Source organism: Leptonotus elevatus, chromosome 14 (assembly GCF_054856555.1).
Source record: "Leptonotus elevatus isolate MCC_2025b chromosome 14, RoL_Lele_1.0, whole genome shotgun sequence".
In the NCBI taxonomy this organism is placed as follows: domain Eukaryota; kingdom Metazoa; phylum Chordata; class Actinopteri; order Syngnathiformes; family Syngnathidae; genus Leptonotus; species Leptonotus elevatus.
Window position 1 is genome coordinate 12,060,411 of NC_141252.1, and position 15,765 is coordinate 12,076,175.

The 15,765-nt window shown below is 38.5% G+C and overlaps 2 protein-coding genes across 4 annotated transcripts; one reads left to right on the top strand and one right to left on the bottom strand.

The window, feature by feature from the left end:
• Positions 1 to 373: 373 nt before the first annotated feature.
• chmp3 (charged multivesicular body protein 3) lies at positions 374 to 6,629 on the bottom strand. 3 transcript variants are annotated; one of them, XM_086094304.1, is made up of 6 exons: positions 6,439 to 6,629; positions 5,230 to 5,290; positions 2,688 to 2,867; positions 2,458 to 2,579; positions 2,249 to 2,363; positions 374 to 1,158 (listed from the first exon to the last, which is right to left on the bottom strand). In XM_086094304.1, exons 1-6 carry the CDS (start codon positions 6,442 to 6,444, stop codon positions 1,016 to 1,018), a joined length of 627 nt encoding a protein of 208 aa, XP_085950430.1. In that variant the 5' UTR covers positions 6,445 to 6,629; the 3' UTR covers positions 374 to 1,015. The 3 variants fall into 3 exon arrangements, with proteins under 3 accessions (XP_085950430.1, XP_085950429.1, XP_085950427.1); XM_086094303.1 differs by having other exon boundaries at positions 6,433 to 6,629; XM_086094301.1 differs by lacking the exon at positions 6,439 to 6,629 and adding an exon at positions 6,020 to 6,335.
• A 108-nt stretch (positions 6,630 to 6,737) lies between these two features.
• On the top strand, positions 6,738 to 15,555 carry hspa4l (heat shock protein 4 like). Its single transcript, XM_086094300.1, has 19 exons — positions 6,738 to 7,136; positions 7,936 to 7,993; positions 8,089 to 8,229; positions 8,353 to 8,475; positions 8,560 to 8,659; positions 9,859 to 9,992; positions 10,080 to 10,324; positions 10,396 to 10,472; positions 10,540 to 10,691; positions 10,769 to 10,875; positions 12,009 to 12,142; positions 12,290 to 12,486; positions 12,600 to 12,674; positions 12,963 to 13,097; positions 13,310 to 13,435; positions 13,522 to 13,629; positions 13,699 to 13,818; positions 14,526 to 14,687; positions 14,786 to 15,555. Exons 1-19 carry the CDS (start codon positions 7,030 to 7,032, stop codon positions 14,957 to 14,959), a joined length of 2,475 nt encoding a protein of 824 aa, XP_085950426.1. The 5' UTR covers positions 6,738 to 7,029; the 3' UTR covers positions 14,960 to 15,555.
• The last annotated feature ends 210 nt before the right edge of the window (positions 15,556 to 15,765 follow it).

The window sequence follows — 15,765 nt, forward strand, 5'->3', positions numbered from 1 at the left end:
TTAATAAGCTTTTCTTCTTCTTTTTTTAAGAAAAAGAAAAAATAACAATTGTTTTTTTTTTTAAGAAAAAAAAAGATTATTAAAAATTAGGGGTGTCGGGCGATTAATTTTTTAAAATCATAATTAATCGCATGACTTCACTAGTTAACTCATGATTAATCACAAATGTTATATCTGTTCTAAATGTACAATATTTTTTTTTTAGGATTTCATACTCTTGTTAATAAAACTGGGAAAAAATGTTAAACTAATAGAAATAGTTCAAATGAATTTTTGACGTCTATAGCCGTCAATGGCAGTGAATGAGTTAACATGGGTCAACCTTTGGGGAAATACAACAGGCATAAAACATCACTCATTTCTGAAACAGTCCTGATGTCCTCAAAAGTTTATTTCCTTAATTCACCCCGGGTACATAAAAAAATTGCACTTCCACAATACAGATTGCCTGTACTTACCAGCCATTCCAGTGCTTTTGCACTTTTTTTCTCATTCATGAAACAAACCTTGGACACGCCGAGTGTTAACGCACAACAAAGTAGTTTGTGCATTTTTTATGACAAGTGTAATTCAAATATCATAACGACACAATGAATGTACAGACGTCTATTTAAAAAGAAATGCGCCCATCAACTCTAGTGTTTTAGTTATAACAAGGTTCTAGTTAGTGACGTGAACATTTCAATGACCACTTGTCAATGATGAATTGGAAACAATTACCAAACAATACCACGCTGTCCATAACATGGGACAGAAGAGAAGTCAGATGAAGCACTATAGGCACAGGAGGCTTTTCATACTTGCATTATTTACACTTTCTCAAACCTTCTAAATGACTTTGGATGGTCAGTTTACCGAGGATTACCACTGATAATAAAAAAGCAAAAATCTTCTGACCAAATCAAAAGTGACGTGAATGACCCAAGCACAAATCTAACCCCAGATGATTATGCGCAAATGAAATTGGAGCAAGTCAAAAAGTGTGATTGCTCAGTACTGCAACAGCTCGACAAACTTAGCTCCTAAGAGCGGCCAGTCTGGACTGCATTTCTTCAATGTCTTCCTCGGACTCCTCGTCCTCCGAGGCTGCAGTGGCCCCCGCCGAGGGCATTTCGGGCAGAGCGTCTGTGACTTTGCTTGGCGCTTTGCCGAGAGCACCTAAACACAAAGTAAAGCATCCAAACAGAACATTTAGGCTGGATTTGTAATTTGTCCAAAGTCCAAGTGTCCAATTCTGATTTAATGCCTATATCCATTTTTTTCCCATATACCGTTATATATATATATATATATATATATATAAGTTGCCGTACACTTGATTACCTTAATGTTAACTCGAGTATGAAAACCTAGAACTATTAAAGTCATGCGATTAATTACAATAAAAAATTTCAGGCTAATACATTTTTTAATTATAATTAATCGCATGACTTCACTAGTTGACTCACGATTAATCACAAATTTTATATCTGTCCGTAATGTACAATCTAAAACAATTCTAGGTTTTCATACTCTTAACAAAAGTGGGAAAAAATGTTAAACTAATAGAAATAGTTCAAATTAATTTTTGACGTCTATAGTCGTCAATGGCAGTGAATGAGTTAATTTCCATTAGCCCATTCGTGCTTTATAGGTTAGCATGACGCTAGTAGACTTAAATGAGGGTATATAATATCAGCATTACAACACATATAATGGTCTAAGCTTTCACTATAGAAATAAAAGTGAAAATAAAAACAGATATAAAAATCAAATTCAAAAATTAAATACAAAAACTGAATATAAATGGAAATAAAAATAATAAAAAATATAAATAAAAGTACAAATAAATACAAGAATAAACAAGATTCAAAAAATCTAATTAAATACAAAAACATATATATATACATATATTTTTTTGTATTTAATTTTTAAATTAAATTTTTATATCTGTGTTTATTTTCACTTTCATTAGTTTATTTATTTTTATTTTGGGATTTTTGGTCCAAAAGACATCAAGCCAACACTGATTTCTGGCGACTTCCGATCAGTATATTCACGCTGCACTTGGCAGCATATATCTGACACAAATAAGGTTTTTATTTACATTTGGAGGAGGTCTGATTCCTACCTGAAGATATCCAAATTCACACCCACCCAACCCCACCCCGCTGCTATGACACAACCCTCGTAAATCGGGCCTTAGTCATGTGTGCGTCATGCGTCAACTCCAAGACAGCACATGTGAAGCCCACAGACATGTCATCACCTTCTGTGATCTCAAAAAGGATCTTGTCAACTTCCTCCTCAACTGCCTCTTCCATGTCCTCTCCATCCTCCATGCTCTCAAACGTGTCCTCCAACATTTCCTCAATGATCCCAGCCTGAAAAAAATAACATGAGATGTTTTATTTGACAGACATCTCATCAGATAATTGACACAAGGGGAATATGTCTTAAGTAAATATGGCTGCTGACCTTCATCATCTCCTTGGAGAGATCTCGCATTGTGGCCTGTATCTCGGGGACTTTGATAAGATTCTGCATCGCTTTCATCACCTCTGTGCTCTTCTGCAGGGAACCGGCCACACGCAGTAAAGCTAAAAACAAAAAATAAATACACCCTCTTTGCAGGCATTTATATATATATATATATATATATATATATATATATTTAAAAAAAAGCTGAACTGTGATGCACAACTCACAAAGTTGATTCTTCATGCTGAGTGTCACCGAGTTGAGGTGAGCTTTGGAAGAGTACAGCTTTGTGACGGCTCGTTTTGATTGAACCATCTCCTTAGCCAGAATCACACAGACGTCCCTCTGACCTTTTTTGGCAGCATCTTTAATGGATTTCTTCACTTTTTCCTGTTCCCTTTGAATATCTGTAACAAAAGTGTGAATTTATTTTTTTGACTTAGGTTGGATGTAGGTCACTTCCAAATGTGGATAAAAAGTCTCCCAATGTAGTGTAAACAAACAAAACAGACGCATCCCATGAAGATAAGCTTGACGTCATCGAAATACACTGGTGACTTAGAAACACCCACTGTAAACAACTTAAGATGTTTGGATTCAGTTTAAAGTTTAAAGTCAAATAGAGATAGACCGATATGCTGTTTTCAAGTTTGAAGTCAAATAGGGATAGACCAATATGCTTTTTTCAGCGCTGATACCGATTATCGGTAGTCAGGGAGGCCGATAACCGATATTTGAAGCCGATATACAGCTAACTGTTAGCTCGCGGGCTAACCATTAACCCACACGCTCCCAAATAGCCGCTAAAAAATGGCTATTAGGTTAGCCGGCGAGCTAACTATTAGCTCACGGGCTAATAGCCGCTAATTCGCGAGCTAACAGTTAACACGCGGGCTAACCATTCACCCGCACGCTAACTCCCAAATAGCCCCTAATTTGTGAGCTAACTGTTAGCTCGCGGGCTAACCATTCACTCGCACGCTAACTCACAAATTGCTGCTAATTTGCGAGCTAACTGTTAGCTTACGGGCTAACCGTTCAAAAGCTAAGCTAAAGCGGGCTAATAGCCATTAATCCCCAAGCTAGCTGGTTAGCTAACAGGCTAATAGCCGCTAATTGCTGCTTATTGGCTGTTAGCACTGCACGAGCAACCAATCAGATGGTGCTGTGGGCGGGCCAATGTTGCAGGGAGTTAACAGCCGCTGACTCAGAGCAGACGGAGAAAAGCGCCCGTCGGAGCAAAAATAACAGTTTTTAATATATTGGCCATCAAAACAAAAAAAGAGGCAGATGCCGATATTAATAAAATGCTGAATATTGGCGTCGATTATCGGCCTATCCCTATTGTTAAACCAGAACAACGAACAGTGTAACTCTGCTAGGTGTCCTAATTCAATTTTGGGTCAGGGGAGAAAAAATAATATAATGACCTCCTTTGCTTGCTGTCAGATGAGTGAGATGACAAATTATAGATTATTATGAAATTGTTGGTACCCCTCTATTAATGAATTAAAATCTTACAGTGGTCACAGAAATAACGTGACTGACAAAAGGAATAACAAATAAAAATGTTATAAAAAATTAACCATTGCGAATCAGACAATGCCTTTTTTCTTCCAAAGCGAACTGATCCGGCTGTCTCACGTTTGAAGGGCGCTTTCTCCAGTTGGCATATTTCTGTTCCTTCCACGAATGCTCAATATGATTTAGATCAAGGCTCATACAAGGTCACTTAAAGAATAGTCCAACGTTTACCTCTTTGCCATTCTTGGGTGATTTTCATTGCTTAATGATCACAATTTTTTTTCCTTTTCTTCTTTTTGTCAGATTCAAGTTTATGCTGTTGTCGCTGTTTTTGTCTTTCATTAAAATTGTGGTACCCACAATTTTAATACAGGATTAATAGTGAGTCAAGGTGTAAATTGTGCCATGTCCTCACTTGGGGTGGGAACCTCTGGGTACCTCACAATACGATACGATATGTGATACAAGGCTCACGATAACGATTATCTCACGATATGACGATACCGCGACTATCGATATATTTGTCAGGTAATAAATCCTCCATAATCTACGATAAAACTACTCAAGACATAAATTGATGTTTTTTCAATGAGAAAATTGTTTCTTTTTGTACCATCACTGAAACTAAATATTAAAACTGGTGTCATCTTCACAGTGAATACTTTAGTGTATATTTTTTTTAAACAAATACAAATGCCTTCTTAACAGAGACCCCTTTCTGTGAACAAATTTGTGTCTTTCTTAAACACTATTGTCATGCAACATGTCAGTCAGGTACATAGTGAATTGTTTCATTTTATAAACTGACAATTTTGTGTGTGTAACATTGCAAAAGTAAATAAATAAAATTACTTAAATATTAAATTCAATTAAATCAATATTAATATTCCTCAGAAAATGCGTGCTTCAAAAAGTTGAACCATGAAATATGTTTTAAAATGTTACGTATGCAAAACTGAGTCAGTTGCTGGACAGATAATAAAGGTCTTACGCAAGTAAGAGTCAGGTCATGAGTCTTCTTCGCCTGAAGACTTCCATACATTTCCCAGCCACTTTTATGAGGTGCTCCCCCTAGCGGCCTGTCAAGTAATTGCTCACTAAGTAATGAACAATGGAACCGTTATAGTGGCTGTATATTAACTACAAATATCGCAATACTTGAGTAGGCGTATCGATAATCTATCGAGAGACAAAGTTTCACGATTTATCGCGACATCGATATATCGTCACACTCCTAGTCCTCACCTCTAATTTGCCTGTCGATTGTTCTTGATTCCTTCCTGATTTTCTGGGTCCACTCATTTATCTAGAACGATATACAGGATGGGTCAAATTAAAAAGTAGGTAAACACTTCACATTTTATTCATCATCATTTGTTACAATTGCGCAAAATGCCCTTCAACATTACAACATTCCTCAAACGCTTTCTGAAAAATGTGATAAAACAGCATTTTTAGACAAATCCTAATGTGTCAATTTCAACAAAAGCGTCCCGAGATTAAGGTTTATAGGTCGCTCAAGTAACAGTTAAAAGTGGTAGGGTTTCAAAATAAGGTTTCAAGACGGGAAGAGTCGGGTTTCGAAGTAGGGTTTGTAGAGCCCCTTACGTCCATCCTCTAATGCGTTAATGTATAAATTAATATATACTTACTTTTGACCACTGCATAACACTAACCATGTAATTTCACAACAGTTGTTACATATACAAAGGGAAGGAGAGACTTTTAAATCAGATTTGTTTACATCGATTTGATTGACAGCAGCCTAGCTTAAATGCTAGCTTGGTTGACTAGCACCACATATAAACACGGTATTTACAACCAGCGGGTCCGTTCAATGGGACCCATACGCAAATGACACATGAATTGCAGCAGCAGCGTATTCGCCATTCAGCTAACAATGTTTTGGAAAAGGATTGCACCGTGATCTGCTGAGAGCTAACGTTAGCAAAGTTAGCACTATCATGTTCGACTTTTATCACAGGCTTTTAGGATTGTCACCAGGTTTGTTTGTTTTTTTGTGGTCTGTGCTTACCATGTCTTTCGGTGGCTTCTCCGATGTTCTACCGAACAGTCCCATTTTGCCAAAATGGCTTAAATACCAGAATGTTAGCCTGTTTACTTGCTGGAAGTAGATGTCTACCTGGAAATAATACACGACTTGCACTTCCTGTTCTCGTTCAGGCGGCTCAGTGCGGATATAAAGGAACAGCCCGTGCTTTAATCCAGCAATTAAAAGCAAAGGGGATTTTTGTTCAAAAACTAGCGAATGAATACAGAATTATAACAACGTTGGTACGTTACTATCGGGGTTGTTTATCCATTTCCAAGACCTATATCACCATGAACGAATGTAAACAAACAAAGGCCAATTTGCATTTTCTTTGTAACAAATTAATTTATAAATTACATTCTTATGTCTATGTTACGTCGTTTATTTTCACTTACTTTTACCTGCATTTTAAAGACCACACCTGTAAGAACTCATCTCACGTCATAGCTCTTTGTATCAATTTATAATGCAAAATAGCTAGGAAAAGCAACACTAATCCAAGTGAAATATATATATATTTTTAAACATTGAACATCACAAATTTTCTCTGTCATCGTAGCACCGCTATGACGTTTTCAAAGGTTCCCATTTCCAGCGAGTTCTAGATTGTTCTGTTATCGATCGCTGCACGCGCCAATCACGTAAAGGCAGTGAGGGCGACACACCAATCAGTGACGTGTGAAGGCGGGTCTTAGGCGCATCAGACTCTTTAGATCCTTTGGTGATGTTTTACGGTCGCCTCCGAGTGGGAGAATCCGCTCTGGTCATCGTTGCACACGGGATTACGCCGGATGAGTTGGCTATAAACAACCCGAATTACATAACAGCGCGTAATTTACTCGGCGCACTTGTAGTTGGAGGACGTGTTGATTTTCAGAGGAGTCGTATGTTTCTTTTTATTTGAGTAGCATAGTGTAATAATACTGTTTTCTTCACAAGGTGGCAAGTGCAAAAGGATAAGTTTCTCAGGAGGGTAAATAAGAGCTTCCATCATGTCAGTGGTCGGCATTGATGTGGGTTTCCTAAACTGCTACATCGCTGTGGCCAGGAGTGGTGGCATTGAGACCATAGCCAACGAATACAGTGACAGATGCACGCCGTAAGTATAAAATTAATGAAATTAAATGAAATAAATAAAAGACAGGCGTCATCGCGGAGAAAAGCGGTCCCGTTGCGTGTTTGTTACGCAATGTGTGCGTCTTGTGTGACGCTTCGACGAGCTGGTGCAGGCTGCAGCCAGGGATGCTGCTGCATGGCTCCGGATGAGAGGAAGGCCTTTTACTTTCACCCTAAGCAGGTTAAAAGAGGTCAAAATGTCATCACAATCAATTGTAACAGACTTGGTAGTATAAGTGGCCTGATCATTTATAATATCGTTTTGTGTTGTGCAATTCTGTTAAAATGTGTCTGGAAACCGCGAGAAAGCAACTTGTCATCAAAGTGTTAATGTAGCGTGTCACTTCGTAATGCTGTCAGACAAGCGTGGGGAAACTACAACTATACACCCGTGCATCCTATCATCACATCCTACTGTAAGGAATTATATGCATTTGGAAGGTTTTTGAAGACAAGGGTTCATTATTGACTACTAGGTGTGCCCTGCTCTAGCTCACCCTCTCCATCAAATATCTAGAATCTAAATACTTCATTTGTCCTGTGAAGGATACTGATGACAGTTGGCAGAAAATGGATGAAGATTTTTGAAGGTGAACAATCATGGCTCAGTTATGCGTCGTCAGTCCCTCTTTGTGAAATGTCCATAATCGAAACGTGTCTTTCTGCACTCATGCAGGCAGTCAATTACACTTGTTCTCCGTCGGCCACATATATTAGCTTGATTATTTCTCCCTAGTTCACTTCATCTGCTGATGCACTTGTCTCTCCTCATCCTCATCAAGGGCTTGCATGTCTTTTGCCGCCAAAAACCGCATCATTGGAAATGCAGCCAAGGGTCAAGTAAGGACACTCCCATACTGTCTGTTCACTTACTCAAAATGACGCTCACTTTAAATTACTTAAAAAAACTAAATGGTGCGTTTTTCCCTCTCCAGGTGATAACAAACTTCAAAAATACCGTCCATGGCTTCAAAAGGTTCCATGGCAGAGCATTCGATGACCCCTTTGTGCAAGCAGAAAAAAACAAACTACCTTACAGTTTGCATAAACTGGCTGACGGAACCACTGGTCTCAAGGTGAAGTGTTTACAAAATCCAATTCTGACCCAATCCAATGTCAACGTTTTTTAATTTTGCTAATTACCCGTCACACTGAGTTAAGGATAACTTGAAGGATTAATGGCCAAGTGTATTTCCCAGGTGCGTTATTTGGATGAGGACAAGGTGTTCACGGTGCAGCAGATCACAGGCATGCTACTCAGCAAGCTGAAGGAGACCGCAGAGGGCGCCTTGAAAAAGCCCGTGGTGGACTGTGTGGTGTCTGTGAGTGATGTACAACATTTCTGCTGATCGCACTTGCAAGCTTCACAAATTCAATCATGTTTGCTTGTGCTCTATATTCTACAGGTCCCCTGCTTTTTTACAGATGCTGAGCGACGATCTGTGTTGGATGCTACGCAAATAGCAGGGCTCAACTGTTTACGGCTTATAAATGACACCACCGCAGGTCAGTGGAGTTGCAAGATTGTCCGCTACTTTATGGCTCAAGATCACATTGTTAGGCCGTGAGCCATTAATGGGACTAGGAATTAAATTTGGATCTGGAGAAAAATAATGCTAGCAATAGGAGAACATGCAAACTCCACACAAAAAGACCAGAACAGATGTAATTTTCATTGGTCACTGATTCTTGTAGGCCCTGGGCATATTAGAATCACGTTAGCACATAGAGGCTGAAAGAACATCCGCATAACGTAGTTGAAGCAGTGTAGCTAAGAGGAATCATATGCAATGAAGAGAACGGACTGTTGGGAATACATTACAGAGGACTCCCACTTTTTGTGGAGGATAGGGACCGGGCCGGCCTGTGAATAGCAAATATCCGCATATAATTGATGGCCATTAATGTAAATTTTTTTTTAAAAAATTCAAACACAAACAATTCATTTAAAAAAACACTGGTTAAGATTCATTCATCTTACAATTTCATGGGAAAAACAATATAATTTGGGCTAGGAATGTAGTCCAGTGCTTCTGATCCAGGGTTTCCATGTGTCATGCGTAAATGTGTAAAGCATTAAAAGTAATTAAATCATTTTTTGCTCAAATTAAGGCCTTAAATAGCATTGAAAAGCTTTAAATACGATGTTGAGCGGCATTAAAAAATGTAATACAATTGTTGATGCTTTATTTAACTTCTAACGATGTATAAAAGACTCACTGTGATGTGATACAAATACTGTATATAAACATACATAAAATACTGGGGACTAGTTGTAATTTACAATGAACAAAATGGCCTGGGGTCCACAAGTTGCTTCATGTTCCAAATATCAGTTCCTCTTCATTTGAAAAGAAAAATGTCATGTTCCTGTTGCCAACATCCAACATGAAACACTAATGCCACCTAGTGGCAAGAAATTCCCTGAACAGAATTCTGACTCAGTGTTTCACACTCCTTTCAACCGTAACGGTTAACTCTAACTTCCTAGTTACCAGTCAATCAAAAATAATACACAGTCTTAAGTTGAATATACAATTAAATAGATTTATGCTGAGTATTATACAATATGTATTCTTTTCTGAATTAGAATGCAAATATATTATATATATATATATATAAAATCATATTTTATGGCAGACATAAAATATAATTAATTTTTTTTTTAAATGCTTAATGGACAAGATAACTGTTTTATTTGACAGTGGCATTAGCCTATGGAATCTACAAACAGGACCTTCCCACTCCAGAGGAGAAGCCTCGCAATGTTGTTTTTGTGGACATGGGCCATTCATCTTACCAGGTCGCAATCACATCCTTCAACAAGGGCAAACTCAAGGTCAGCCACCTTTCATTTCCTTCCTCTCAATTCCAAACCTGAACCTTTTCCTCACCGAACTCCGCCGTTGGCATGTTTGGTCGCCAGGTCCTCGCCACGGCGTTTGACCCCTACCTGGGCGGGCGTAATTTTGACGAGGCTCTGGTGAATTACTTCTGCGAGGAGTTCCAAGTCAAGTACAAGCTGCACGTGCGAGACAACCCGAGGGCCGTGCTGCGTCTGCATCAGGAGTGCGAGAAGCTCAAGAAGCTCATGAGTGCCAACTCCTCAGACCTGCCTCTCAACATCGAGTGCTTCATGAATGACATAGACGTGTCCAGCAGGATGAACAGGTCCAAATAAAGACATTGTTGTTTAGCCTGATAGCATGTGACGTGATTTTGACCTTGAATGCAACCCACAGAGGCCAATTTGAAGAGATGTGTGCCCAGTATTTAATGCGAGTAGAGATGCCGCTCAAGGCCGCCCTCGAATATTCAAGTACGTCCCGATGATTTAATCCACTGCGGTATGTCAGTTGATGTTAAGTCAGCATGTTGTGTGGCAGAGATGAGCCGGGACGACATCTACTCCGTGGAGATAGTCGGAGGCGCGACGAGAATGCCGGCCGTCAAAGACCGGATCGGCAAGTTCTTTGGCAAAGACGTCAGCACCACGCTCAATGCTGACGAGGCTGTCGCCAGGGGCTCTGCTCTTCAGGTGCCCATTTTTTTTTCTTTCTTTCTGAAATAAATCTTACTATGTGCTAATGTTCAGATTTAATTTTTGTTTTGTAGTGCGCAATCTTGTCTCCAGCATTTAAAGTGCGCGAGTTCTCCATCACCGATGCTGTCCCCTTCCCCATTACTCTGCGCTGGAAATCACCAACAGACGATGGACTCGGGTGAGGGCAAATCCCATTTTACAGTCCCGTGTCAAACTCATTTAGTTCAGGGGCTACACAAAGCCTTATTTGAAGTCAAGCGAACTGAACCATGAAAAATCATAACATAATAATGAATATAGATGACAATAAGATGGTGTTTTCTATTTGTTTTAAAACAAAGCAATACAAGTCAATCTGGAATATCTATTTAAAGTGGAAGTCAACCTTAAACAATTCTTGACAATAATATGTTACATGTGACCTCACTAGTCTAAACATGACATTCATATTAATATTACATTTGTGGAATATGAGTTATGCAGCAAAAATCCAGTCAATTTTACCCATTTTGCCACTTGTTGCCGACTGAAGATGACATCAATGTTGCTCAGGGCTCAGGCAACGACCAATCACAGCTCACCTGTTCTCTGAAGCTGAGCTGTGATTGGTTGTTACCTGAGACCTGAGCAACATTTATAGCATCTTCAGTCAACAGTAAGTGGCAAAATGGCCGCCCCCGTGAGATGGATAAAATTGACTGGATTTTGCTGCTTAACTAATATTCCACTAACGCAATATTAACCATATTAATGTATTTAGACTAGTGGGGCTGCAAAACATTTTGGGGGTTGACTTATAAAACAATAAGCACAATCTCAGATTTTCTTAATAGAAAAAAGTATTTGTATATAAAGGCACAAAAAAATTAAGTCAACTATTCGGAACAGTGAACTATATAGTACAGTACTTAAAGTAAAATCAACTTAAATCTAGTCATTTCACTCCATTTTCTACATGTGCATAATAAACTCAAAACCAAAATTGATTCCTGAACCATACAGACTAAAGCAAGAGTTATTTTAAATGTATAAAGTGAAAGGTTTCAGTAATTTTACAACATTCCTATTGTCACGCAATACTGTATAATAAAAATAAAAAATACGTTTGCCACTTACTTATTTACTTAATTAGTAAGTGTTGTATACTAATAACTATATTAATTCAGCTTCAGCACATGCTCTGTAAAATGTATTTGTATGTAATTGACTTAATTGTTTATATGTTCATCACACTTCTTATATTTGCTATTATTGTTCTTTACCTCAAGTGTCCAAAAACCTTTTTATTTATTTATTTTCTTGTTGTTTTAGAGAGTGTGAGGTGTTCAGCAAGAATCATGCTGCCCCTTTTTCCAAAGTCATCACCTTCCATAAGAAGGAGCCTTTTGACCTTGAAGCCTTTTACAGCTGCGCTCACGAGCTTCCATATCCAGACTGTAGGATAGGTACGTTTTTGTTCTGATTATTCTGTGCTCAATGTCCCGTCATGAATATCATACTTAAGGATAATGAACCAGTAAACGCCAACATCTTGAAATCCAACTATCTATTTGAAGTTCAGAAACTTATTTCTCTCCTTCTATTGCCTGCAGGATGTTTTTCAGTCCAGAATGTGGTGCCCCAGCCAGATGGCGATAGCTCCAAAGTGAAGGTCAAGGTGCGCTTTAATGTCCACGGCATCTTCAGCGTGTCCAGTGCCTCTTTGATTGAAAAGCAGAAAGGAGAGGGGGAGGACATGCAGATTGACGCAGAACCACTTGTGCAAAATGAAGGCAGAGCAGAGGAGCAGGTAGAGAGATTTCAGATTCATATTTCAGATATTAACACTTTTAACAAATATTTGATCACACATACAGTGACTACTTTGTATTTGTCGTTTAAATGTCAATGATATTTTCTCAGACCAAAATGCAGGTAGACCAGGACATCCAAAGCCAGGGGGACCAGCCAAATGAAGACAACATTTGCACCAACAAAGTTAGTGGCATGGAACACTGTTGTCATGTGTTGTCCTTTTTGGAATCATAATAAAAACATCCATGTCTATATATAATGTGTCCCACTTTTAACTCCTGATAATGAAGTATTACCAAACAATTGGATTTCTGGTGTATCACAAATATGGCTGTAATATAAGGAAACAACCAGACTGATAGAAGACAATGCCCCCTGTACAAACATAAAATGAGCCTTTTAACGTCCAAATGAGTGGTTTTGGATATAATGGTCAAAAGAGCAGCTGCTTAAATGTGTTATGCGATGCAGGGGGACAAGCAGGATCCAGCAGCAGTGGCAGGGAGCAAGACCAAAGTGAAGGTGAAGAGTGCTGACCTGCCCATCGTGGCCAGCAATATCAGACAGCTTGACAGTGAGGTGCTTTGCAACTTTGTCCAGTTTGAGGTGAGTCTCTGGAATGGCCTTGTCACACTGGCTCTGCAAAAGGGCAAGCGTAGGATCAGCTATATTGCTGGCCTATTTCCAGTAATGATTGAATTCTGCCTAGCAACAAATGACCACTCAGTTTCCTTTATAGTTTGTTATTTATCATGCTCTGAAGACATTTTAATGTCAACTTGTATATAACTGTATACTTTTTTTTTTCTGGGTCACAGCGTCAAATGATCGTTCAAGACAAACAGGTGAAAGAGGCGAACGATGCTAAAAATGCTGTGGAAGAATACGTTTATGATCTCCGAAACAAACTCTGTGGCGTCTATGAAAATTATATCACAGAGGAAGTAAGTGCATTTTTTTTAATTTTATTGTGTTGCATATTTGGAAGAATCAGCATGTTGATTCCTAAAATGTGTGTGCGACTAAATAGGATAGCAACCGGTTGACATTGCTTCTGGAGGACACTGAAAACTGGCTGTATGAGGAAGGGGAAGACCAATCCAAAGACGTCTATGTGGAAAAGCTGGATGCACTCAAGGTTTGTTTTTTTATCACATTGTTTTGGATGTGTTACCGAAATTTGATATATGCGTGCTTGTCCTTGTAGAGTCTGGGTCAGCCTATTCAAGACCGGCACAGAGAGCACGAAGACCGGCCAAAAGCTTTTGAGGAGCTCGGCAAGAGGCTACAATTCTACATGAAGTGTGTGGACTCTTACAAACAGAAGGTGAGCATTTCTTAAATATGTTTACAATCTGATTTCATGTAGGTTTAAATTCGAGATTGAAAACTTTATTGAACATACATTTTAAGGTCAAAATTATTACGAACCCAGGTTAACTCATTCACTGCCATAAACGTCAAAAATTCATTTGAACTATTTCTATTAGTTAAAAAAAAATTCCACTTTTGTTAACAATTGTATAAAATCAAAAAAAAAATGTATTGTACATTTAGAACAGATATGAAATTTGTGATTAATCACGAGTTAACTAGTGAAGTCATGCGATTAATTACGATTAAAAACTTAAATCGTCTGACGCCCCGAATTTTTAATAATCTTTTATTTTATTTTGTTTGTTCATTCACTGCCATTGATGGCTATGAACGTTAAAAATCATTTAAAATACTTCTATTAGTTTAATTTTTCCCCCCACTTTTGTTAACAAGAGTATGAAAAGCTAGAATTTTTATATTGTACATTCAGAACAGATGTAAAATTTGTGATTAATCGTGAGTTAACTAGTGAAGTCATGCGATTAATTACAATAAAAAAATGTAATCGCCTCTTGCCTTTAATTTTTAATAATCTTTTTTTTTAAATAAATTTATGGCAGTAAATGAGTTTTAAGAACCACTGATTTAGACCATTTTTGGACTTTTTGTCAAAATGTAAATCAAACAACATAATATGTGCTGCCAAATTCTCCACAGGATGAGCGTTATCTCCATTTGGCTCCAGAAGATGTCACCACCGTGGAGAAGTGCTTAAATGACAGCATGGTGTGGATGAACAGCAAGATAAATGCGCAGAGTAAACTGGCCGTCACTCAAGATCCCGTTGTCAAAGTAGCAGATATCATTGCCAAAATACAGGTATGTGATATAAATTCTTCCCCCTCAACTAAGCGTCTTGCTATATCTGCTAACTTCAACACGCTCAAGTTCTCAACACTTGTGACCCCCCATTGCAGGAGTTGCAGGATGTGTGCGCTGCAGTGATCAACAGGTCCAAGCCCACGGTGGAGGAGACGCACGAGGTGATCGACCAAAACAGCGGCATCCCTAATAACGGCCCAGATGAGACAGGAGATGCCAAGGGAAGCCAGCACACAAAACATATGGCAAAGGAGATGGAAGTGGACTAACAGATTGTCTGGCATCTCCGCATCCATCACTATGACGACCATCAGCGACCATGTAGGCAGTAGGGATAGCGTCACAGTACCAGGGACCACTTCTCAATCCTCACCAGCCACACAGGTGGATTTAGTGGCTTTGTTGAATTCCATATTTTCAGTTTGCACTGTCTGTCCTCATGTGTGACTATGGTGTGCTTCCGCTCTCAAAAGCTTTTGACTATTCAAGGAGAAACCGTTAAATCGATTGAATTGTTTCACCTATCCCTTAAAGGAAGCATTTGCCTTCTGTATCCTCTATTGTAAGGGTGTGACCTCCCCAAGAGTAGACAACAGCTCTTACCAAACTGTTAGTTTGTATGCAGTAGTATTGATTCTACGGTTTATATTTGTATGTAATACATTTGGGAGTTAAATTCTATTTTAATATTTAATAAAAGCCATCATATTTAAGGTATATAAGAACACATTCCCAATGGTAACATGGGCTGAACTATAGTCTCTGTAGGAAGTGATGGGCTGTATTTATTTACATGTTGATTTTCTTGCAAGTTTCCATTTAGGATTTAAGTTGGAAAAATAAAAACGTTCAGCTGTAAAAACAAGTCATGTATTGTGCAATCATATTTTTGGTGGATGAGATGAAAACGCTAATGTTTACCAATTGAAATATTGGGACGTTATGAAGAAAATACAAGATGTGGTAGACAACGGAGAACTGATTATGGCAAATGGTATTATTGTGGTAATATTCTCCGGTGTTAAAGTCTGCTAAATATCTGAACAATTTTCTTCTAAGAAAAACAATGTTAAAT

What these genes read in the sequence shown, in the direction of transcription:
- chmp3 (XM_086094301.1), bottom strand. Translation starts at nt 6,064, where the DNA reads ATGGGACTGTTCGGTAGAACATCGGAGAAGCCACCGAAAGACATG. An exon ending in AGAAGCCACCGAAAGACATG is followed by an intron (nt 5,291 to 6,019) that starts GTAAGCACAGAC and finishes ATATCGTTCTAG; the next exon opens with ATAAATGAGTGGACCCAGAA. An exon ending in AATCGACAGGCAAATTAGAG is followed by an intron (nt 2,868 to 5,229) that starts GTGAGGACTAGG and finishes CTTTTGTTACAG; the next exon opens with ATATTCAAAGGGAACAGGAA.
- hspa4l (XM_086094300.1), top strand. Translation starts at nt 7,030, where the DNA reads ATGTCAGTGGTCGGCATTGATGTGGGTTTCCTAAACTGCTACATCGCT. An exon ending in GTGTCCAGCAGGATGAACAG is followed by an intron (nt 10,325 to 10,395) that starts GTCCAAATAAAG and finishes TGCAACCCACAG; the next exon opens with AGGCCAATTTGAAGAGATGT. An exon ending in GGCCGCCCTCGAATATTCAA is followed by an intron (nt 10,473 to 10,539) that starts GTACGTCCCGAT and finishes GTTGTGTGGCAG; the next exon opens with AGATGAGCCGGGACGACATC.